Raw genomic sequence first — 25,519 nt, 5'->3', positions numbered from 1 at the left:
CATGATCTTAGCCTTCCAAGTTTGAATGCCTTCAAAAGAGTAACCCTAATTTTTAATAAGGCTTCGCACAACCTCCTTGAAGTCCATTGGGCATGAACTTTGACTAATAAAAATAGAGATTTTTATCATCCATTTCCATTCATCCTTGTAATTCGTCTAACTATCCCTTTTTATTCAAAAACCTTTCATTGAACTTTTTTCTAATAAGTTTTACATAATATTTTTCCTAAATACCAAATAAAAGAAATAAAATAAGATTTTAAGAGTCACTAATGTCTAATAAAGGTGGTTTTCACTACAATTTTCAGTAAATTATATATATATATATATATATATATATATATATATATATATATTATTTTGAAATAATAGCCAAACCACAACATGACACTATTTTTAACTCCCATCTTATGTCACTAGTTCCTAGGTCTTTTATGCTTGCATTTAAGATAGATAGACAAACACTGAAGGAATGTCAAGGACAAGAACACGATGAAAAAACAATTCAGACAAGTGAGCCTTCACTCAAAGAAAGGTAACAAAATATATATAAACAAGTATATATATTGAAAGAGAAACTAGAATGGCTATTGCCAAAAGACAAGAAAACTAGAGACCCTTAAAACTAGACTAGAAGCAAGAAAGGAGTTGACAAGAGTGAAGAAGCCTTCACTCTTATCTCTATATATACTATCTAACTAATGGCTATGTGGTGACGTTCTATAGGACCTCCAATATGTATTGACTTTATATGACACATGCCTTGACTTATAAGGTAAGTTCTTCTACGTGTGGGCCACATAGTTAGCTTGATCTTCAAGCTAACAACATGTGTGGCACATGGCCAACTTGTTGACTACGTTTCTAATCCAAAAAGTCAATTAAAGACACCTATGAAGTCAAAGTAGCATCTATGAAGCTTCTAAAAAGCTTCCATATTAAATACTATAGAATTTACTTACTTTTACCTACTTTTACTTACTTCTACCTATTTATATATGTAATTACTAGCTTATATGATTATGTCCGTGATATTACCTTCCCTTCTAGGGACGAGTTCCACCAGGAGCGATCATCATATGTCGAAGAAATCTATGATGCGACAAATTGTATTCGCCACATACTCTGATCTTTGTTCTCTTCGAAGATGATTGATAGGGCCTCTCAACCATCGGTAGTGTCCCATACCAGGGCGGAAAGACCACTTAGTTATTTGATCATTGTTGAGGCCTTCGTAACTTCCTTCGAATAGAATATTTGGAACACCATGAAGAGTTGTTCCTACCTCTAGCACAATCACCAAATATCGGGAGTTCCTTCCCAAATCGTGATACCAAACGCGTTGTCGTGTTGTAACACGAATATACTGTGAAAATATAAAGAAAGGGAACTTTTATTAATATTTAGTTACCTCAAATATTGGGGGCAATGATGAATTCCAGTGCAAATACTCAGAGGCCAGGGTCAGTTATCCCATTACAGTCAGCCGGGGCATACTAAAATGCTCCATTCGATTCCAAAAAAGGGAGTCAGCAAAAAAGAGAAAGGACCAATTCAATGACGGGTGAGCCTAATTTGAAGAGCCAATTGGATCCAATTTCAAGACATCCAATCTGGGTCCTCTTACCCAATATGAGATTTGAATTGATCGGGCAATCCAATGCAGTCTAATTACGGAAAAATCCAGTTCTTACTACAGGCCTCAGCCAATCCGACACTAAGGACCAATTTGATCCAATTATGGGAACATCCGGGTCTTACTACTAGATTCTTATCCAATATGAGACCTGAATTGGTCTAGCGACTCAATGTGGTCTCGATTACGGGGCTCCGATTTCGTTTCAGGCTATTTCGTCCTTTGTGCCGTTCCGGGAACGTCCTTTCGGTAAAAGGATATCTTAAAGGTAAAAATGGAGGAGAAAGCTCTAACGACAAGAGCCAATTTTGGATCCAAGCTCTGACGGCGGGAGCCAATTTCAGATCCAAGACGGAAGATTGAAGAAATTCAGAATTAAGGTTAAGAAATGAGAAGGGGGGAGGGGGGGAAGAGTTTTTTTGAGAAGGATCAAAGAGCTAGCTTCATGCTTCGGGCGGAGAAAAAAGACACAGAATTGGGTTTTTTTCTTCATAGGGTTTTGGGCAGACTGAGGCAATCGTTGCTGAAGTCAGTGTTGTAATGGTGAATCGGGATTTTTAATGAAGTGGGTTTGATTACTCTTGACTGTTTTGTGAAATTGAGTTACGTCTGTGATAAAGAGTTAAAAGGGTGTTTATAGGATTGAGTATGTGGAGTGAATGAAATTTATTGGATTAATCTAACGAGACAGTCAGTGGATACAAGATCATGAGTATAAAGCGGTATCGAAGATTAGCAGTTTGGGTTGTTCGGGGTTCTTTGTAACGTCTAGAGACCTACCGATTGGGGCAAAAACGACTTCAACAAGCAGTCAAAGGGCATCCGTATAGATTTACAGTGTATTCTTGCAGTTGTTTGTATTCCAACAGTCAAAAACAGATAAACTGCTTGAATATTAACGAATCTCCATACTACATTCTACAGCCAAACGCCTGACGCGTTCTCGAGCAGGAAAGCACGTAATACGACAAAAGTGGTAAACTCGACGTGAAAGCTTGAGGTGGAAGGTATTGGATTTCGTTTGATTTTATTTTTATTTTTATGGAAAACAAAAATAAAAATTTTGAAGGATTTTTGGGAGGAGTTTCTGGTGGCGGTTCTTCTAAAGGACAAGGTATGCACATGGATCCGTCTATTGCTAGTATGTTTCAAGCCTTCTCATTATCGATGCAGCAATAGCAAAGCAATGATCGAAAGGAAGCTTTGGCAACCAAAGCATTGCAAGCAGTGGTCAATAAAATTGATCAATTTGATGGAAGGAATATTTTAAGGTATTTAAGATGTTTTGTTCGTGAAATGGAATTAAATTGGATTTCTAAGAAGAAAATGGTTGAATTATTTGGACTTGCCATGATACCGGAGATAAGAGACTATATTACATCGATTATGGATTGTTATGGGAATTCATGGGAGGTTTTTTCACATGCATTGAAAGACAAATATTTCTTGGAAGATGTTGATCGCGTTACTAAGAAGTTGTTTTAGGAATGGATTGAACGGCCTAATAAGAATTTGCAAGCAACGGAGCTACTAAGGGAATTTGAAAGGGAGTACTCTCAATTGTCGAAGGTAGAAAAATTGACATTGGAGCCGAACAAAGTTGATCTATTTCTTCAAGTTGCTGATGGAGAATTGCAAGGGAAATTAGATCTTCTTCTTGAAGACAAAGAAGAAGATGAAGGATTGACAACAAAGTAGAAGAATGTTGAAGATGCGGTGGGGTTGTTTACAAAAAGAGAAAGGAGAAAGGATAGGACCAATATTCCGAAAACAATACAAGCACCTAAAGCTCCAGTATGTACAACACCACCAACAATGCCTACAGTTCAACCTTCGACAACCTAATCGAAGAAAGCAGATATTGGGATGGAAGAAATTATACGAGGAATGCGAGATCTTCAAATCAAATTAGCAAGACTTGAAGAGAATACTTCTATAAATAATTTGAAGAATGTTTCAAAACAAGGATATGTACAAAGATGCATTTGGTGTGATGATGCTTCACACACTAGGAAAGATTGCAATGAATTTAATAATATGATACGGCAAGGAATTATTTGCTGAAAAGATGGGAAGATAGCATTAAAAGATAGGGAGGATCTTCTTCAAATCAATTTTGGCAAGGAAAGAATGATAGCATTGGTTCAAGATTACTTAAAAGAGCATGAAACAACAACACGAGAAAGTGCAAGTTATGGTGTTAGAGTAGATGATGACCTTGGTGGAAGTACGGAAACTAGTGAGTTTTGGGCTTTTGCCATTTCTACAATGCAAGAAGGGAAATTACCTCGAGAAGCGTTATTGAGGACTGCAGCTACAATACGAGATGCAACAGGTTGAGAGGATCTTGTTGAGTCTCTTTCAGTTCATGCATATATTGCTAAGAGCTAACATGAAGCTTTGATGGAAGAAAAGAGACGAGGAAATTTTGATGATACAAGAGAAGGAAATTCTTCTAAGAGGCAAACTCGAGGAGACAAGGCTTGGAAGGCAGCTTCACAAGAATTGCCTGTAAAGGATACCTCAGCATCATTGGAAGAAAAAACAAGGGAGACAAAAGATAAGGATAAATCAATTGCTTATAAGCTACTTTCTGACATTGAAGCGGCAACAAATTTGAAAGGGGTGTTGGAAGAACGTATATTAAATGCTTAGGTGGAATTCACATTGAAAGAAGTTTTGAGAATTGTAAAGAAGGAGTTTTATGATGTTATCATTGATAGAATTAAGCGAAAGAGGCAATTAATGGGCGAAATTGGAATAAGTCATGCTATTGATGCAAGAATATATAAAGATGAAGAAGAGGTTGATATTGGTTACAAGCAACCAACAAATGAAAAGAATGGGTATAATCAACGAGTAAATTTTGAAGATTATAGTAATAAAGAAATAGAAACTTTGAGTCATTATACTCGAAAGCATTGGGCAAGAGCAACTACTGAGGTATTTGTGAAAGTAGGAGATATATAAGAACCAATTTTTGCTTTAGTCGACCATGGTTTTGAAATAAATCTCATGTCTAAAGATCTTTATAAGAAGCAAAAATGGCCAATTGATATGGAACATGGATGGGCAATACGAGCAGCTAATAACACTCGGGGCGAATTATATGGAGCTTGTCCAGATGTCAAAATTCGGATTAGAGATGTTGCGATGGAGCAACATTTCTTTGTTCAAGATACAACGTCTTTTCCGTTGATTTTAGAACAACCTTATTTTACGGCAACATGGATAGAAACAAAAGTATTTGACGATGGTTCTGCTTATACAAGGGTACAAAGCGAAGATGGGAGGAAAGCTGTACAATTCCTAACAGTACCTCCTAATCATGAACGGAATCGAGATAGGTTGAGGGAGAAACCATTGCCAAAGATTGTTGAAGGATTTAAGGATTTTGGGGAGGTACTACTGTAAAGCGAGATTATGGAGGTACAAAAGAGGAGGTACTCTCTTGAGATGAAGGTGCCTTTGATGCGAGTTTTATTGGTATATAGAAGAATAGAAATATTATGTATAAGAAAGTTGATGATTTTAAAAGAAAAGAAAGAAAAAGATTATATGATATTGAAGGACAATTATGCAAGTTAGGTACATTACAAGATGATGAGAGGATTTTAGGTGTTTATGAAGAAAATAGACTTGAAGATTCAATTGAATTGATTACATTTATTGGGTTAGGGTATAATGATAAGATTGTTGAGATTCATTCAAGAGAAGTTTATACCATACTTGAATCTTTTCAAGCACCAGAAGTCACTGTAGAGACAAGATATAAAACGGCAGATAAGAAGGTATAGCCTGTTACCGGACCATTGCCAGAAGATTCTATAGAACAAATGGGAGAAGCATGAAAAGAAGCAAGTTTAAGAGATTAAATGAGTATTGGACATCAGTTTACTAAAGAGAATTTTGAAGAATTGAAGATTGATTCTGATGGTTCTTTATTGTCGGAGGAAATTACTTGCTTCAAAAAGATGTTAGCTAAACAAGGTAGATCGTTTGCTTTTAAATCTCATGAAATTGGGTGTGTGGATCCGAATATTATAACACCTATGGTTATCTTCAATGTACCGCATGTACCTTGGAATCTAAGACCTATTCCAGTACCGAGGGCACATTTACCTAAATTAGTGGAACTATTAAAAGAAAAGATAAAGATGAAAATATTAGAACCCTCGTTTGTGCCGTATTCTATTCGATGGTTTACGGTACCTAAGAAGAATGGGTCACTAAGGTTTATTCAAGATATGCAACCGGTGAATCCAGTAACTATCAGGAATGCAGGAAATGGACCTATTAAGGATGAATTTGCTAAGGCGTTTGCTGGAAGGGCGATCTATTCAATGGGTGACTTGTATTCAGGTTATGATCAATTTCAACTTGCCGAAGGAAGTAGAAATATGACAACAATGAGGACACTACTTGGATTGGTTAGAATGTACACTCTTCCTCAAGGCACGACCAACTCAGTTGCGCATATGATGAATGGGATGAATAAGGTATTAAGAGATTTTATTCTGGAAAAGACTATGCCTTTTCAAGATTATGTTCCTATAAAAGGGTGCAGAGAAGGAGACAAGGATGAAACTTTAGATACTAGGGGGTGTCGCAAATATGTTGTTGATCATATACAAGATTGTGAAAAGATTTTAACTCGGCTTGGAGAAGTTCATCTTACATTATCGGATATGAAGTCCGTATTTGGAGTACAAGAGGTTGTGATTGTTGGACATTTATGTGGATCTTACGGAAGAAAACCAGATCCGACTAAAGTTGATGCAATTAAAAGGATGAAAGAGGATTATGATTCTTTAACAGAGGTTCGCAAGTTTTTAGGTGCATGTGTATTTTATCGAATCTGGATCCCTCATTATGCTCACATAGCAGATCCATTATATGAACTGTTACGCAAAGGTTACCGATTTAAATGGGAAGAAAGGCATATTCAGGCAATGCAAAGATTGAAGAAATTATTGATGTCACCTCCAATAATGAGGAAGGTTGATTATAAGTGCAATAGACTAGTGATTCTTACTGTGGACGTTAGTCCAATTGCCATTGGATGGGTTGTGGGTCAAGATGATTCCAGTGGAAATAGATTTGCAGTTCGATTTGGAACTAAAGTTTTAAGTATTCGTCAGCGTGCATATTCGCAAGTCAAAAGAGAACTCTGGGGAGTTGTTTCGGCTATGAAAGCTAAAAAGGACTATTTGATTGGAGCAATAGTAGTAATTGAAACAAATTGCTTGCCATTGCTTGGAATGATTATTAACTGTTCAATGCCAGATATTACAATGTTAAGATGGATTGCTTATATTAAGTCACTAAATCCAGAATTTAAGCATGTTACTAGGAAGGACAATTTAGTAGCAAACGTGCTATCCCGAGTAAGATACGAGTGGGAGGATGAAATGGTTGAAGACATTGATGACGTCAGATTGAAATTCTATTCAATATCAAATCTCAACAAGGAAGACAAGCTATTTTTTGAAGAATCTTATGAAGGAGAATTATTGGATATTGGTCATTACTTGAATACCTTGACTAAGCAAGAGAATTGGTCTACAGAAAAATTCAAACAAATAAGAAAAAAAGCATATGGATTTTTACTTCGAGATGGATTCTTATGGAAGAGACCGAAGAAAGGAATTGGGATGCCACAACGAGTGATAGGCAAAAGGGAAGAAAAATTAAAATTATTAAAAGAGTTTCATGATAGTTTATGGGCAGGGCATAGAGGAATCTGGGCTACTTTTGCTAAACTCAAGAAACGATATTGGTGGAAAAATATGTATCGAGATGTGCTCTCATTTGTAGAGTCATGTGAAATTTGTCAATCGTATTATAATATCCGACATCGAGATGGTCTTCATCCTACGTATCCTCTGGCTATTCATTTTAAATGGGTTGTTGATTTGGTTATTATGCCAGTTGGGTTATGGCAGATGAGATATTTAGTTTTAGCTCGTGAAGATTTATCAAATCAAGTAGAAGGAAGAGCATTGAGGACAAAATCTACAGAGGGAATTTTTAGGTTTTTGCTTGAAGATGTCATTTGTCGCTACGGATGCGTAGGAAAAATCACTGCAGATCATGGAGAATTAAATGCACAAGAAGCTCGTAAGTTCTTTGAAAGATGTGGAGTTAAACTATCACTGACTACTTCTTATAATCCGGAAGGGAATGCAAAAAGCAAACATGGTTACCCACCGATTGTGAAAGCATTAGTTAAAACTTGTAATGAGAAAGTTAGAGAGTGGCCACGGCTTTTGTCATTTGCATTATGGGCTGATCGAACAACGCATAGTTTGGTGACAGGATATATGCTAGTAGAACTTATGACAGGTCAAAAACCAATTATGCCGATTGAAGAAAAGGTAATTACTTAGAGTATGCTACCATGGGAAGATGGATTGACAAGAGAAGAACTTCTAGCTGTTAGGATTCGACAATTAGAGCAAAGATCAGAAGATGTGCAAATAGCATTGAAAAGGTTAAAAAGAGCAAGGTTACAAAACAAGGCATGATTTGATAAGCAACATCGATTGAGACCTAAAGCAATCGAGGAAGGTGATTGGGTACTTGTTTATGACAATAGTCTGGATAATCAACATAGTACTTTGCGGAAATTTTCAAAACGTTGGTTTGGACCATATGTAGTAACAACTGTTCATGATAATGCGACTTACTCATTACGGGAGTTAGATGGTACAAAATTGAAAATACCAATTGCAGGGAAGCGAGTAAAAATATTTAAACAAAGACACGTAGAGATGAATATGGAAGACCTTAATGAAGGTATAGAGATTCTGCAGCAAGAAGATGAAAGTGATTTGGATAATGAAGGTGACGAAGATGAACTGAACAAAGACATAAAAAATATATTCTAAATCAAACAGCAATTGGGTAAATTGGTGCATACCGAAGGATGCACAGGTTCAGAGGAGGTGGATGCCGTGTTGTAACACGAGTATACCGTAAAAATATAAAGAAAGGGGACTTTTATTAATATTTAGTTACCTCGAATATTGGGGGCAACGACCAATTCCAGTGTAAATATTGGGAGGCGAGGGTCAGTCACCCCGCTACATTTAGCCGTGGCATACTGAAATGCTTCATTCGATTCCAATAACAGGAGTCAGCAAAAAAGAAAAAAGACCAATTCAATGATGGGTGAGCCTGCTTCGAAGAGCCAATTGGATCCAATTTCAAGACATCCAATCTGGGTCCTCTTATCCAATATGAGATTTGAATTAGTCTGGCAACCCAATGCAGTCTAATGACGGGAAAATCCAAGTCTTACTACAGGCCTCAGCCAATCTTACGCGAAGAACCAATTTGATCCAATTATGGGAACATCCGTGTCTTACTACTGGATTCTTATCCAATATGAGACCTGAATTGGTCTGGCGACTCAATGTGGTCTCGATTACGGGGCTCCGATTCCATTTCAGGTTGTTTCGTCTTTTGTGCCATTTTGGGAACGTCCTTTTGGTAAAAAGATCTCATAAAGGTAAAAATAGAGGAGAAAGCTTTAACGACGAGAGCCAATTTTGGATCCAAGCTCTGACGGTGGGAGCCAATTTCAGATCCAAGACGGAAGATTGAAGAAATTCAGAATTAAGGTTAAGAAGGGGAGAGGGGAGAGTTTTTTTGAGAAGGATCAAAGAGCTAGCTTCATGCTTCGGACGGGGAAAAAAGACACAGAATTGGGTTTTTTTTCTTCATAGGGTTTTGGAAAGATTGAGGCAATCGTTGCTGAAGTCAGTGTTGTAATGGTGAATCGAGATTTTTAATGAAGTGGATTTGATTACTCTTGACTGTTTTGTGAAATTGAGTTACGTCTGTGATGAAGAATTAAAAGGGTGTCTATAGGATTGAGTATGCTGAGTGAATGAAATTTATTGGATTAATCTAACGAGACAGTCAATGGATACAAGATCGTGAATATAAAGCAGTATCGAAGATTAGCAGTTTGGGTTGTTCGGGGTTCTTTGTAACGTCTAGAGACCTACCGGCAGGGACAAAAAGGACTTCGGCGAGCATTCAAAGGGCATCTGTATAGACTTACGGTGTATTCTTGCAGTTGTTTATATTCCAACAGTCAAAAACCGATAGACTGTTTGAATATTAACGAATCTCCATACTACCTTCTACAGCCAGACGTCCGGCGCGTTCTCGAGCAAGAAAGCACGTAATATGACAGTATTGTATCTTGCCATCTATTTGAGGAAGAACATATTGTTCTTGAAGATCTTCATCTCAATTACATCGTCTTCAAGGTTGTGACAATCGTAATGTCTCATCCGATAGGTCAGCAAATGAAGGCTCTTGAGTTGAATCCGCTCGTTGTTGGTTCTCCATCTCCTCAGCGTCACTACTACAAAGAAGCTACGAACAAGAATTGAAAGTAGAATGTTATCTTGCCTAGATGTTGTTTCTTTTTTAAAGAAGGTTTTCATCTTGATTTTGAGGGATGTCGTCGATGAAAAGCCTCCACCGCCTTTGCTGCATCTGCAAGATTCTTTATAGGCTCCCATGTGCATTCACTAATACCATATCCGTGCCAATGGACAAGATATTCTAATTTATTTTGGCGCCGCTTTGAATCTAAGACTTCTTCTACTTCAAACTCTTCATTATTGTCCACTTCTATAGGAGGAGGTAGAGCTTGTCGTCTTTTTGGTATATCCACTGTCTTGTATGGTTCAAGAAGAGACACGTGAAATACTGGATGGATTTTCATTGACTCTGGTAGATGTAAACGATATGCAACTAGATTTATTTGTGCAGAAATAGAAAATGGTCCCAGCCTTTGATAGTCCAACTTGTCACAAGGACGAGTGGTCTTGATATTGCGACAAAGTAGCCATACCTTATCACCGAAGATGAATGATGGTTGTTCCTTTCGATAGACATCCGCATTGACCTTTTGTTGTTCTTGAGCCTCTTTTAACTGCGCCTTCATCGTTGCATGTAGCTCTGATAAATGAATTGCTAAATCTTTTGCAGTAGGATTATCAACTTTTGAAAAGTCAAAAGTATCAAGTCGTGGATGATAACCATAATTAGCAAAGAAAGGTGTTTGTTTTGTAGATGAATGTATCGTGTTATTGTAAGCAAACTCTGCCAATGGCAAAAGAGTTGTCCAATCATCTTATTAGTAATTAATGGTATATCTTAAATATTGCTCCAAAACTTGATTAACACGCTCCGTTTATCCATCAATTTGAGGATGGAATGCCGAAGATAGTTTTATATCCACTTTTAGAATCTTGAAAAGAGTTCGCCAAAAACTTGATACAAATTGAGTTCCCCTATCTGATATAATATCCTTGGGTAATCCATGATAGCAATAGATATTGTCAAGAAAGAGCTTAGCTATTTCTTCACCTGTGATAGATTTTGTACATGATACAAAATGTGCCATCTTGGTAAAATGATCTACTATCACGAATATAGAGTCATAAGAACCTGAGATTGGAAGATACGTGATGAAGTCTATAGAAACAGAAGACCATGGTTGTTCTGGAATGGATAATGGCTGAAGAAGTCCAAAAGGTCGATGACGAGGAGTTTTTGATCTTGAGCAAATATCACATGATTGTACAAAATCTTTAACTGCCTTCCATATTTGGGACCACCAAAAATCCCTAGATATCAGCTCTAAAGTCTTATTATATCCAAAATGTCCTATTGCTGAGAAGTTGTGACGAGCTTAAAAAATACGTAAACGTGCTTCTCCTTCTGGAACATATAAGCATCCTTCGAAATAGAGTAGGTTGTTCTTGAATTCAAATTTAGAGGGATCATGAGATTTAGAAGAATTATTCTTGATATCATGAACAAGAGAGTCTGAAGACATACTTAATTGGACTTGCTTAAGAAAAGTTAAATCAAGAGTCAATGTTGATTTTATTGCTTGAAGATGAAATTGCTCTGGCTTCAAGAGAACCGTTCCTTGTTGCTCAAAAGCTGCATCTCCTTCTTTTGGTGCAAGATAAGAACGTCTAGACAAGGCATCAGACAAACCTTGTTGTTTTCCTAGCCGATAAGTGATGTTGAACTCAAATCTTGATAAAAACATGCTCTAACGAGCTTGGCGACAATTTAATACACATGCTCACATAAAATATTCGAGGTTCTTGTGATCCGTATACACGGTGACTGGTTTGGAAGCGCCTTCTGGATAATGATGCCATTTTTGAAAAGAATCCACAATTGCAAGAAGTTCTTTGTCGTGGATCTTATAATTGATTTCTGCTTTTGAGAATTTTCTTGAATGAAAGGCTACTGGATGAAGTTTTTCATCTGTTCCCATTTGTGATAAAATTGTACCCAGAGCAAAGTTTGATGCATCTGTTTCCATAAAGAAAGCTTTGGAAAAATCAACACGATACAAGATTGGTGCAGAAACAAACGCTATCTTCAAAGATTCAAAAGCAACTTTCGCTTCTTGATTCCATTGGAATTTGTCTTTAGAAGTCAAATGTGTAAGTGGAGCAGCAACTCGAGAGAAGTCTTTGATGAAGATCCGATAGTAGTTGGCAAATCCCAAAAAACATTGGACATCTCTTACCGTTTTTGAAATCTTTCAGTCTATAATAGTTTGAACTTTCTTAGGATCCATCATAAGTCCATCATTTGAAATGATGTAACATAAGAAATCGACTTGAGTAGTGAGGAACACACTCTTTTCTATCTTGGCATAGAGTCTTGCATCTCTTAATTTTTGTAACACATGATGAATATGAAGTTCATGTTCTTTTGGATTCTTAGAATAGATCAAGATGTCGTCTAGATAACACACCACAAAATCGTCCAAAAACTCTCAAAAAACATCATTCATTAGATGTTGAAAAGCTGATGGTGCATTTGTAAGTCCAAAAGGCATGACGTTATATTCAAAATGTTCATAATAAGTTTGAAACGCAGTCTTCCATTCATCTCCTTCTTTGATGCGTACTAGATTGTATGCTCCCCGAAGATCTATTTTTGTATAGATCTTAGCTTGATTCAGGTGATCAAGAAGTCTAGATATTAAAGGTAGTGGATACGTGTTCTTGATGGTAATCTTGTTGAATCCTCGATAATCAATATACATCCGCAATGATCCATCTTTTTTCTTCACAAATAGAATTGGAGCTCCTGCCAGAGATTTAGAATGGCGTATGAAATTCTTGGCTAGATTTTCTTCAATATACTCCTTGAATTCAGCCAACTCATTTTGCGATAAACTGTAGATTGGTCTGAATGGTGGTTGTGCTCCTTCTTGAAGGTCAATTGAGGAATCATAGGGACAATGTTCCGGGAGTGTAGCCGCATTCTTTTTTTCAAATACATCTTGAAATTCTTGATATTGGCTTGGAATGCCACTTAAAGTCTTTTCACCAGTAAAAACGTGTGTGGCATAAATAATATATGGTGATTCTTTCTTAGCAGCATGCAAGAAAGCTTTTGCACCTATAAATACGGGTTTAATTGAACTGGACTTATGACTCTTTACTTGCTTAACTACACTGTTAGTTATACTTTTAGAGAAAGTAAGAGTTCGAGAAATCCAATCTATTTGAAGGTTGTATTTTTCTAACCACGATAAACCTAAAATGACTGGATTAGAGGAAGATCTAATGATATTAAATACTACAAAACTATTATGACCATTGATTATTACTTCTATAGGAACGGTTTCATGAGTAATATCTCCACAAGAAAATGGACGACCATCTATGACTTCTACATGAACAGGTTTATTTTTCTTTACTAAAGATATGCTATGTCTTTTATTAAATTCTTCATCTAAAAAACACGCTGAGGCTCCTGAATCTAACAAGGCAGAGACTTTGTAATGTTTAGGTCCTAAAATAACATTTAATGTAAAACAAGGAGAGAGCTCTGAGGAAAGAATAGGATCTTTACTAGATGTTGTGCAAGGTTCCAACCGCACGGTCCGTATTGTAGCTGGACAAATTCATTTTCTGACATATTGTCTTCTTTCACAGCCATACTCCTCATTTTGTGATTGCGTCATTTCTTTGGACAATATTGAGCAGTGTGCTTTGGTTCTCCACAATATAAACATAATCCTTCTTGACGACGATGAGTCTTTTCTTGCTCAATAAGAGGTTTGAAACGTACTGCATTAATTTGCATATCCTCTACTTCCGAATGTATGTGTTGAAGAAGTGTTGGTGTTGCCATTGAATTATAGTAATGTTGAGGTCCACTTGTACAGTTCTCAGATCAGAATTCAAAAAGGCGATTGTCGGACTTCACAGCAAAGTCAATTGCTTGACTCAATGTTTGAGGATCAAGTAAGTTGAGCATTAATTTTTTTACCTCATATTGTAATCCGTAGAGAAAATTGGCTAATAAGTGCAGCATCATCCCACTTGATATCAGTTGCAAGTTGTCAAAATTGTGAAGCATATAACGTTACTGATCGATTGCCTTGTCGTAAAATACGGATCTTATTGGTTGCAACACGAATTGCATCATGTTCTCCATACATGGATCGAAACTCCGCCAAAAAAGCCTCTAGATTGTCCAATATTGGATCTCGTCGTTCAAAAAAAGATGAAAACTACAATAGTGCTTAACTTGAAAGAAGCGTATTAATGAATCTAACTTGCGATCTTGGAGTTAGATAGCTTTGGGGTTGAAGTTCAATCACAAGTTGCGCTTGATTGATAAATCCTCAAAACTTGGATCTGGTGCCATCAAACTTCTCGGGTAGGAAAATTCTTGGTTCTCTAACATTTGAAGGACGTTCCACCATAGGAGAAAGGACATGGTTTGGTGCAGATGTTGAAGCAGCTCCAACCATTTCTATATCTTCACTTCCTGCCAATCTTGTTGCTTCTTGTGGTCGTAAATTGAGTTGATGCATCGCAAGCATTAACTCCCTCAATTGCTCTTGTATTTGTGCCATTGCATTCTTCATTTCAACAAGTTTTGCCATGATAACACTTAGAAAAGAGAAGATATCTAATTTCGCTTAAGACAAATAAAAGAGAGGACTTCAGAACAAAAAAAATACTAAGGACAATATCAATTTAGAAGAGGGTAATCTGCAACTTCTAATATGCTTATATCTTATCAAGAAAAAGGGGTAATCCACTCTTAATCAAGATTAGACAAAGCTCTGATATTATAGGTGTACTCTTGTCAATCTGTCAAGGACAAGAACTCGATGAAAAAATAATTCAGACAATTAGAGCCTTCACTCAAAAAAAGGTAACAAAATATATATAAACAAGTATATATATTGAAAGAGAAACTAGAATGGCTATTGCCAAAAGACAAGAAAACTAGAGACCCTTGAAACTAGACTAGAAGTACGAAAGGAGTTGACAAGAGTGAAGAAGCCTTCACTCTTGTCTCTATATATACTATCTAACTAGGGGCTACGTGGCAACGTTCTATAGGACCTCGAATATGTATTGACTTTATATGACACATGCCTTGACTTACAAGGCAAGTTCTTCTACGTGTGGGCCACATAGTTAGCTTGATCTTCAAGCTAACAATATGTGTGGCACATGGCTAACTTGTTGACTACGTTTCTAATCCAAAAAGTCAATTAAAGACACCTATAAAGTCAAAGCAGCATCTATGAAGCTTCTAGAAAGCTTCCATATTAAATACTATAGAATTTACTTACTTTTATCTACTTTTACTTACTTCTACCTATTTGTATATGTAATTACTAGCTTACATGATTATGTCCGTGACGGGGAACAAGACTTATTTGTACAAAAAAATAATAAGCAAACAAGATAGAGTTTGATAATGCCTCTAAGGTTGTTGTTATTAATGTCCTCTTCCTCTTGTTTAATCACAATGCTATAAAGCAAAAAGAAATAGTAGTGTAAGAAATGAAGAGAGAAGAGACTTGGGTGTTTTTATTTTTAGAATTTTGGAGAAAGATGATGCTGCAATCTAAGACTTGTTGTTGTCACTATATTAGCATTGCAAAAGTTTTCACCCATTATTTTCCTATTGCTATGAATATTTACTTATTTGAGCATCATAAGAAATAACAAACTATCTAGTCAATTTTATTTTGTTAATTTTTTAAATTAAACAATTGATTTGTTATTTTAGTTATAAAAATAAATAAACAAATAAATATTTTAAAAGTATAAATAACCTTTGAATGAATTTTATAATTTATAAAGGTAGATACAAATATATATATATATATATATATATATATATAATACTATTAAATAATAAAAATTTAAAGATAAGGTATTGAATTCAAAATTATTTATTAAATTCTTATTATTATAAGTAATTTTAATATATAATAAAATTCTTTGTATTTTTATTTTTAAAAATCATATTCAAAGTATTAAAATGATTACTAATATACAAAGTTATATTTAAAAATATCTTTAAATGGTATTAAAGTTTCAATCTTGTATATTATTTTAGAGTGGATTCTAACCATAGAAGTAGTGATGGTATTCTTTTCAATTGAACTTATTAAACATCTCATGTCTAAATTGATAATTTATAATTAAACATTTTATATAATCAAACATATTATATATTAAAATATTAATAAGAGATAGGAGCTAGGAATGAGGGATGGAGACTAAGAATAAAAGACATGGAACAAAGGATGGAAACTAGGAATAAAAGACAAGGAATGAGGAACAAGGGCTGAAAAATGGAATAGGGATTGGAAATGGGGACTACAAGACATTGAACAAGGGACAAGGATTGGAAACAAAGGTTGGAAATAAGGTATGGAAGACATTGAATAAGGGACAAGGATTGGAAACAAAGTTTGGAAATAAGGTATGGAAGACATTGAATAAGGGACAAGGATTGGAAACAAAGTTTGGAAATAAGGTATGGAAGACATTGAATAAGGGACAAGGATCGGAAACAAAGTTTGGAAATAAGGTATGGAAGACATTGAATAAGGGACAAGGATTGGAAACAAAGATTGGAAATAAGGTATGGAAGACATTGAATAAGGGACAAGGATTGGAAACAAAGGTTGGAAATAAGGTATGGAAGACATTGAATAAGGGACAAGGATTGGAAAAAAAGGTTGGAAATAAGGTATGGAAGACATTGAATAAGGGACAAGGATTGGAAACAAAGGTTGGAAACAAGAGATGTGGGATGAGGCTAAGAATACAGTACAAAGATAGAAGATGGACAAAATCAATCATGAAATGGTAAGAGGGGATGTCACTTTAACAACATTGAGGTGTAGCTTTATCAACTTTATAAATTAAGCAAGATATTACTTGACATATATATAAATTATCAATTGTGATATTATTTTTTTATAATATATATATATATATATATAAAAAATAAATAAGGCAATAAAGTGAATTCAACCATCTTCAACATAATAAGAGAGCATCAAGCCATGTACAAAATCTAATTTATAAGGCATTAAATAGAATAGGATAACAAAAACTTGAATTTCAGTATAAACAATACTTTTGTAACAACCAAGTTCTTACTCTTCAAAATAATTTTCTCATAAAGTCACAAAATCCAAATCTTTGTTAATAATATAAAGCATTACGTAACAATCACATCAACAATTCACTTCCAAGTATTAGTTGACATGTGGTTGTATGCAATTATTGAAAAAATGAGTAATTACATACGTGAAGAAAAAATAATCTAATTCATTCCATGTACTTTATCCGAATATCATTACGAATAAATACAGTGATGCAATTCAAGCAAGTCATGCATTCTGCTTGTTGAGAAATATAAACTTATTGAGCGTAGCTGGGTCTAGGTGTCAATATTTTTAGCATTCTATAGATACTAAATCGCCGCAACACTCCTGAGAAGCCGACGAAAAGTGTTCACTCATGCGTATCTGCTATCTCTGCACCATCCTGACATCTACTTGAGAAGTCCGTCTCCGATAGTGAAGACCACTCAGCTATCTCCAAAAACTCGTGAAAGGACAACACCTTCTTCGGCGCGCTCCCATCTCGAGAGATGGGAAGTGCAACTTCTTCACGGTCGAAAAGCACGCGGACAGCATGTCCACCTTCACCGTCAGCACCTCGCCACAACTCAACACAGATGGAGGATGTGTAGCCAGGCCATTCCGTCCAAGGCAAACCCAATGCCACTGCCATACATCCGAAAACTAACATAAATTCGACAATTTATTTTAAGGGCCCCCTCTAAACTGGCGGTACAGTGCGCAAGGAAGTAGATGTAATTGATGAGATGGATGAGTTGAATACCTGAGAGTGGCATGATAGTGGCATCGTGACCCGAATATAGGAACAGAGAAGGGCGGTCTGAGGTGGATTGCGCCTCGGTGTTGACTCGATCAAGCAATGCCTCCTTCAACTCGCGTACCAGCCTGCCTATAGACAGCTGCAATACGTCTCTATCCTGTCACAGCATCATGGCACTAACTTCGCCTGAAATGAATTCCAGATGCTACAACAGTCACAGCATTATTCTAGAAGATAATTTCTTTCCGAAAGTAATAGGATTTACCTGAAATGTGACGGCATAGTCTCGCGCAAGATGCGTTCGAACAGCAGTAAGCTTTTCCACGGAGATACCCGCAGGTAAGGCGTCGCCATGACACCTCCCACATTCAAGCGTATCTACAGCCTAGCAATTATCATGACATAAAAAATAAAACTCGGATTTACAAAAATTGAAGTAAAGCCTTGGAACATTTAAATGGAGACTAAACCTTGGAGGTTTGATGGCCGCAGTACCGTTATCCATGGGAAGCCAGGACCGTCCATGGACAGCAGAAACCCCGGATCGTCAAGGTTTAGCTCCAACTCTCGCGCCATTGCAGCTTGCATGTCCTAAAATACAAGCCTCACTTTAGGAGCATCTATAATCATTAAAACATATGCCTGTGAATGTCAAATCAGCGCTTCATCATCTTACACAGGATTGCAAGCATTATATACCTGAAAGCGTTCCCGCCAGTTCATCCCGTCCGAGGTGGTGGCTTTCTGAATAGTCACCCACGCTTGCTCCCACTTCAACCAGAGGCTGCATTTATCAGACATTGACACAGAAATTGATCATTGGGAGCTTGATAACTATGTGAACGTTCACATTGGTGAAAGATTCTCATACTCTCTCATACGTGTAATTACGAAGATAGGATCAGGCGTGGAAGAATGCCATACCGAGGACAGTGCTCATCATTGTGGTACAGATTTTCGTCCTTCTCTTCTCGACATATAAATGGGATAGACGCTACGTCATCCGGAGATTCCAAAAGTCCCTCCAATAAAAACCAGGCTGAGGATTCCAAAGAATAGCCAAGTGTCAAAACAATTTCTCAACTACAAATTAAAAATAATAATGGGCTGCCTGAAGCGCATAAAAGTCGTAATCCAAATGCAGAAACCAATAATAATCGTTGAGAGCAGAAACATGGATCAGGAGCGTAAACGAATTCAACAAATACATACTGAATAGGGATTGAAAAGACTTAAATACCAGTGAGATTGGTGCGCAGAAAGCTAGTTGTGCGCAAGCTGATGAACTTCTCAGGCGCCTCCTGAAGCCTGACCTTTCCCACAGGGTTGCTGAACTGGGGTACGTAGTGCTCTCTTAACCACGCACCCAAATCCCTTGCCTGCTGCGCACCTGTCACATTTCTTCTCCCAACCTTTTAAGAACTAGGGTTTTCCGATGTCGAGTTACAAAATCAATCCACTTCTACCGATGTTAATTCAGTATACCTTCTTGAGTAATATGGTGTGCAGGCAATATTGAGAATATTCGGATGGAAGAGAATTAAATTGCCAGTACGTTATCATCAGACCAGAGTTATGTATGCCGGGGGAGGGAAAAAGAAAGAATATAACCTAATCGATCGAGTGAATGGAGAACAATTGGTAGCCTACCCTTGGTAGTGAGATTTCCCCACGGATACTTCTGTCGAAAGAATTTTCCATTTCGCAATGGCAAAGGCACCTCTTGGACGCGGCTTGACCACATGTCGCTCCGGTTTTTAGGACGCCCCACAGGTGTGGGTGTCCTATCACCATGTCTGAAGAACACATGCACCTATACATGCAAAACCTAATCAAAGCATCAATCCCTCGCAAAAACCACCCCTTAACCCTACTAAATTTCAATTACATCAAACCAATAGTCGAGTCTCACAACCCGCCACAACACAAAATTCGCGGCAACTCTGTCTCAATTAATCCTGTTACCCTCTCATAGTAAAAACCTCCCAAACCCATGTCTACCATCAAACTGTGTGTTCCAATCAATTAAACCACCCGGAAGCAACTTAATCCACTATAGTTCCTGAATGACAAGGTTGCAGCTAGATCAAGACTTCATCGAAGAGATGGACACGACAATGCCAACCCAGGGAATGTACACACATCATACAATGCAACGATGAATCTAAATCCTTAGGGATGATGTCAAAGCTAATCCGATAGGATGGAATGAGAGAGCACCTCAAGAAGCTGCGGGCCTGAAGCAGCTGGAGGCGGTGGGTATTGACCGTGAGCATCCATGAGCCTATGTGACGAGCAATGTTGAAGGGAATGGTTTAGGTTAAGGCAGTGGGGCACCAAGTTCGAAATGGAAATAGATGGTGGATGATGTCAGAAACTACGTCGTTCCCTTATTTAGGCAACTTCGGTTGCCAATAAATTCAACACTTATCAGGTTAGTAACCTTGCAACTTTCAGTACGAGAAGTCAGGATTGTTGTGTAGTGTGTTGATGCTGTAAAGGCACGACACAAAGAATGCTTCCGAGAATTGACACGTGGAATTTCGAGCATGAGTGCTCGAATGCCAGGCTTGCAGACGACTACATCATGCATATCAAGCGGACCAGATGCCCTCAGGCTCTTCTTTCTGATGCGATTCCTTCTGACAATCTGCTAGGAAATTGTCCATTTGTGCCGTTTCGTGAGGTGATAAAACTTACTTCAAACGAAGCGGCTAGTAGCGTGCAGATGGCTGACATCTGAATAGAAAAGGCACTGGAAGTGAAGTCCGGAGAGATTCAGTGAAAGGGTGTCGTAACACGCGTCGTTACAAGCACAGATTTCGACTTCAAGTAAAACGCAAGAACGGTGTCAAAATCCAACTAAATTTTTCGAGAAGAGAAGCATGTAGCCAATCTTTACAATCAATTTCAATGATAAAGATGTACTCCACTATCTGCTCTACAGCTCTTCCTTTCCTACATGAGGTTTGTGGGCGAATTCCTCCTCCTCCTTCGGCATATGGATGGTGACCACATCTGGAAGAGGGGTCATGGGTCCTTGCTTGCCCTTTGGGTCCCAGTCGAGCATGATCTTAACTTTGATACCCAATACACCCTGAAAAAAATAACGAAACATTTCTAAGATACATTACAGACAACTTGCAAACGAGATTTTTTCTTGAAAACAAAGACCGTAGGAGAAATCAGCAAGGAGACCACAGAGAGGACACCACTGAATAGCTGCTCGACAAACCTGTCGTAACATGACGTGTCTGACAGCACTATCGATGTAATCGTTGACGGGGCTTCCTGATGAAATCATGTAGCCATCCTTGAACTTCATAGACTTGGCTCGAGCTGCACGCAGCTTTCCACTGACAATGACCTACAATTCCCACACGTCAACTAATCAGATTACACAATTCTGCTAACTGTAGCGATGACTGTAAGTCAGAGCCACTACTCCATACATCACATTATCAAGTTAAGAGTCAAGAATATGAGAGCCCTGAAAGCTAGGAAGAGTACAATATGCAGTAGCTCTAATGCACAGAAACCCAATCCAGGGTATTACGATGATTATAGAGTAAAATTCACGTATTCGAGATATGTTTCTATTAGTAGGTTAATCAGTTAATTACACCATTCAAAGATCAGTCTCAAAGTACATAAAGTAGAGAATAACAACCTCACAACCCTTGGCACCGCTCTCCATGATGAACCTCAACACTCCATAGCAAGCCCTGTAAATCCACAATTTTTAATACGTATCAGCAAAAAAAACCCTAAGCCAGCATTGAGCATTTTCCACTTCACCAGTGAAAGGGTCTGGAGTCAAGAAATAAAATGAATATCCTAATCCTAAAACAAAACAAATCCAATAAAAAAGCAAACCTGCGAACCGCAAGACCTCCGAGGAGCTTGTATCGCAAGGATTCGGCCTGGGCAATGGCACACAGACCCCTGTTGTTCACCTTCTCAGCGTACAACTCCACTGTACCCTCAGGGAACTGGAACCTTTTCTGTACCACGGATGTCAATTCCCTGATCCTGCGTCCCTTCTCACCTGCCAACCACGCACTCACCGCACTTTAATTCCCAGATTCCTTACAGCACCGAGCACTACCTGGACAACCCTAATCGCTATTCAAACCGATGTGGTTGAAAAAAAATTCAAAATAATGTTTCCAGGAATTCGGAACTAACCCAACACATTCTGAGTCCGAGTAGCGCGGATGATAATTTCGGTACGCATGGGGGTCACGCGCACTTCAACGCCGGAGTAGCCATCCTCGGCAAGTTCCCGGGTGAGAAGCTCGTTGAGCTCGGCGAAGAAAACACCGTCAGCTACGAACTGAAAGACAAAGACCAACCCACAATGCAACTGTGTGAGCTTCTAGAAGCAAGGCCGTGCCAGAATAGAGCAAATCAACACGAGCCTGGAAAACCTCCACAAAACGAGATAGCCTCACCTTGCGCTTCTTGCTCATTTGGGTAGCCATGTTGGAAGACAAGCAAAGCGGCAGAGCTAAGCTGCCGCGTTAGGTGGCAAAGAGGGACTGAGAGCACGAAGTGCTGATTCTGAAAGGAAACAATCACCGTCAGTTGCGGGTTTAAGGCTCCGAGACGGAGAGAAGATGAAAACCCTAATGCCAAAGTTGATACCCATACTTAATACCCTGCACATCGAACCCACCCAACCAATTCAGTTCTCAACTTAAGGATCTTCGGAGCCCAGACACAAGCCACATAAATGATACGTGATTTACGCGCACGCACGCGATGTTCGCCTCTCTCCGTGGCGTACAATATAACTGGTCATTGAGGTTCATCAGATTGTCGGAAATTTTGGGCATTCTCGGTACTCTTCATCTCGTTAATGTAAGTGGTAGAAAAGTTATGCAACACGTTCTTACCTTCCAAACCGCATTGAGGTATAGCAGGTGGAAGGAAGCACGCGTTTATGGGCTCAATTCGTGGATGGTCTCTGGAGTCAAGGTAATCCGCACCACCGATTATCCTGTCACGTTTTTCACTTCCAAACTGCATAAGTTCTTTAGTATTAGTTTGTTTCTTTGTCAGCGCAAACCTCTTGAGATGATCTGTAAGTATACAGACTCCTCTTTGAAATCACCACCACCTCTTCAACATCGGCTGTTCCCGCGAATGTTTGCATTGGAATTACTGATGCCCCTGAATACCCTGAATTCAGGTATACTGAACAGACAAACGCAAATGACAAATTGGATTCGGAAGAAGGATAGTCATTTACTTACTTACTATGTATGCATTGCAGGGCAATCCTTGTTGCAGAGCACTTCATGTCTTGCTTTTTTCTTCACAGTTCAATTATTTCTTGCATCTACTCCCAGATTATATGCAATTGAATGCATTGTGTTGGAGGTATTAGGGTTCAGCTATTGATCTCCCAGTGCACTGTGCTTGCACTGACTTTGATGTGTGCAAGCAATTGCAGATGGGCATTCAGGAAATTGTGGAGGAGGCAAAAGTGAAGCAGTTAATGAAGTAAGTTTTTTCTCCTATGTCATTCATCTAATTATATTTGCAATACGAAGTGTTGAAGTACACCAAACTTCAGAATCAACATAAACATTGGTTGATTAGTGAAGATGACGTTGCTTAGAAATTAATGGTTGAAATTCTTTTCAAAGAGTGTTGTAGGAATTTATGTAAATAATAAGGAGTGGACTTTTTTCTTAAATGTAATGTAGACAGATAATAAACAAAGAGCATAAATAAGCTTTTTAATTGGTCATGCATATATACACATTATATTTAGGAATACTTAAAGAAGTTTTTGAATGATTTTAAAATTATATATTTATGTATATATATATTTTAACATAATATACATATATATATATTTTAACATAATATTTTCTTATAACTCTTGTTTAATGATTTTTTTATTTTATTTTTATAAATTTGAAACCTAGCTCTTTTTTAAATCTTTCTTCTCCACTATTTTTTTTTATTGACATGCATTGTTATTTATTAGTTTTTTTTTCTTTTATTCAAAAAAATGTAGTATTTAGTAATTAAACTTTAATAAGTTATAACAATTTATGATTTTCAATTGTTACAAAAATTTATTTATTTTTGTTAAGATTTTTTTTTTCATAATAAATGTGATTTTGAAATCTAATAGAAGATTTTGATTCTTAAAAAGAATTGTATTTAAATCAAAATATTGACACATGGTTAGATTATTTTTAATTTAAAGATTAGATAGTTAAGAACAAAAAAAATTATGTTCTTTTGAAAATATTTTTTTAGTAATTATTTGATAGTTATGTTATTGATTTTGAAATAATTATTATGAATAAAAGATTATTATTTTTTTAAAAAAAATAATAAAAATAAAAAGCTTTATGATATGTGTGAATATATTTACAATTTAATTTTTAAAATAATTTTAAAAAATAAAATTTTATTCATCCAATAATTTCTATATCATTTATAATTCAAGCATTTTAAAATTTAAGATAATGTGATTTTTATATGTAAATAACATAGTTAGCTTCTTCTACAAACTATTAATATGTGAATAATTTATTGATCAATTTTTTAATCTATTAATAAATTATAAATACATGTAATATTTTACAAACTATTAATATATGGATTATTTGTTGATTAATTTTTCAATCTATTAATAAACTACAAATACATAAAAAAATCAAAGTAACATTGATAAAGTATTTTTAAAAAATATAATGAAATAAATCTATTTTTATCAATTTTTATTTAATCATATAAGTAATTATTAAGATAAATATGTATGTCTATGATATTACTTTCTTTTTTAGGAATAAGTTCTAAGTGGAGCAGTCATCATATGTTGAAGAATTTTAAGATGAAACAAATTATGTTTATCAAATATTTTGATCTTTATTTTCTTCGAAGATGGTTGATAGGTCCTCTCAGTAATTAATAGTATCTCATATCAAGACAAAAAGATCACCATGTTATTTTATCATTATTGAGGCATTTGTAACTTCTTTCAAATAAAATATTTAGAACAACATCAAGAGTCGTTTTTACTTCCAATAAAATCACCAAACATCAAGAGTCTCTTCTAAGGTCGTGAGATCAAGCATGATGTATCTTGCCATCTATTCAAAGAAAGATATGTAAATCTTAAGGATCTCCATCTTGATTATATCATCTTGATGGTTGTATCAATTACAATGCCTCATCCGATAAGTCAATAAGTGATAGCTCATGTATTAAATCTACAAGTTGTTGGTTTTCTATCTCCTTAGTACTAAACAAAAGTAGAAGGTAGAATGCTATCTTTCCTAGATCTTATTTCATTTATAATAAAGATTTGCTATCCTTCATCTCAGTTTTGATAGATATTATTAATGAAAAATCTCAATCTTCTTTATTGTATTTGCAAGATTCTTTGTTGGCTCTCATGTGCATTCATTAATATCATATTTATACCAATAAGCAAGATATTTTAACCTATTTTAGTGCCACCTTGAATCTTAGACTTCTTCTACCTCAAATTCTTGATTATTATCTACTTTTATAGAAAGAGGTGGCATTTGTCTTTTTTGTGAGATATTCATTGTCTTATATGGCTTGAAAAGAGACATATGGAATACAAGATGGATCTTCATAGACTCCAATA

The 25,519-nt window shown here is 36.6% G+C and overlaps 2 protein-coding genes and 1 long non-coding RNA gene across 6 annotated transcripts; 1 reads left to right on the top strand and 2 right to left on the bottom strand.

The window, feature by feature from the left end:
* Positions 1-17,228: 17,228 nt before the first annotated feature.
* Positions 17,229-20,565, bottom strand: LOC112282697 (uncharacterized). 4 transcript variants are annotated; one of them, XM_024520661.3, is made up of 9 exons: positions 20,098-20,565; positions 19,489-19,690; positions 19,118-19,267; positions 18,802-18,916; positions 18,577-18,661; positions 18,348-18,468; positions 18,143-18,255; positions 17,881-18,034; positions 17,229-17,762 (listed from the first exon to the last, which is right to left on the bottom strand). In XM_024520661.3, exons 1-9 carry the CDS (start codon positions 20,155-20,157, stop codon positions 17,488-17,490), a joined length of 1,275 nt encoding a protein of 424 aa, XP_024376429.1. In that variant the 5' UTR covers positions 20,158-20,565; the 3' UTR covers positions 17,229-17,487. The 4 variants fall into 4 exon arrangements, with proteins under 4 accessions (XP_024376429.1, XP_024376430.1, XP_024376431.1 ...); XM_024520662.3 differs by having other exon boundaries at positions 18,143-18,262; positions 18,373-18,468; XM_024520663.3 differs by having other exon boundaries at positions 19,528-19,690.
* A 145-nt stretch (positions 20,566-20,710) lies between these two features.
* On the bottom strand, positions 20,711-22,436 carry LOC112282698 (small ribosomal subunit protein uS3x). Its single transcript, XM_024520665.3, has 6 exons — positions 22,332-22,436; positions 22,066-22,213; positions 21,754-21,925; positions 21,548-21,602; positions 21,113-21,244; positions 20,711-20,974 (listed from the first exon to the last, which is right to left on the bottom strand). Exons 1-6 carry the CDS (start codon positions 22,359-22,361, stop codon positions 20,819-20,821), a joined length of 693 nt encoding a protein of 230 aa, XP_024376433.1. The 5' UTR covers positions 22,362-22,436; the 3' UTR covers positions 20,711-20,818.
* A 108-nt stretch (positions 22,437-22,544) lies between these two features.
* LOC149989233 (uncharacterized) lies at positions 22,545-23,633 on the top strand. The gene is made up of 2 exons (XR_016502852.1): positions 22,545-22,857; positions 23,336-23,633. It is a non-coding gene; the product is annotated as an uncharacterized LOC149989233 (long non-coding RNA).
* Positions 23,634-25,519: the final 1,886 nt, after the last annotated feature.

Source organism: Physcomitrium patens, chromosome 5 (genome assembly GCF_059467195.1).
Source record: "Physcomitrium patens ecotype Gransden chromosome 5, ASM5946719v1, whole genome shotgun sequence".
Taxonomy (NCBI): domain Eukaryota; kingdom Viridiplantae; phylum Streptophyta; class Bryopsida; order Funariales; family Funariaceae; genus Physcomitrium; species Physcomitrium patens.
This window is presented reverse-complemented; position numbering and strand designations above follow the sequence as displayed.

Excerpts from the sequence above, each read along its gene's own strand:
- LOC112282697 (XM_024520661.3), bottom strand. The coding sequence starts at position 20,157 with ATGGATGCTCACGGTCAATACCCACCGCCTCCAGCTGCTTCAGGCCCG. Across the intron at positions 18,662-18,801 it reads AATGATGAGCACTGTCCTCG|CCTCTGGTTGAAGTGGGAGC; the intron begins GTATGGCATTCT and ends TGATAAATGCAG. Across the intron at positions 18,256-18,347 it reads GCGGCCATCAAACCTCCAAG|ATACGCTTGAATGTGGGAGG; the intron begins GTTTAGTCTCCA and ends GCTAGGCTGTAG.
- LOC112282698 (XM_024520665.3), bottom strand. The coding sequence starts at position 22,361 with ATGGCTACCCAAATGAGCAAGAAGCGCAAG. Across the intron at positions 22,214-22,331 it reads AAATGAGCAAGAAGCGCAAG|TTCGTAGCTGACGGTGTTTT; the intron begins GTGAGGCTATCT and ends TTTGTCTTTCAG. Across the intron at positions 21,926-22,065 it reads TCGGACTCAGAATGTGTTGG|GTGAGAAGGGACGCAGGATC; the intron begins GTTAGTTCCGAA and ends CGTGGTTGGCAG.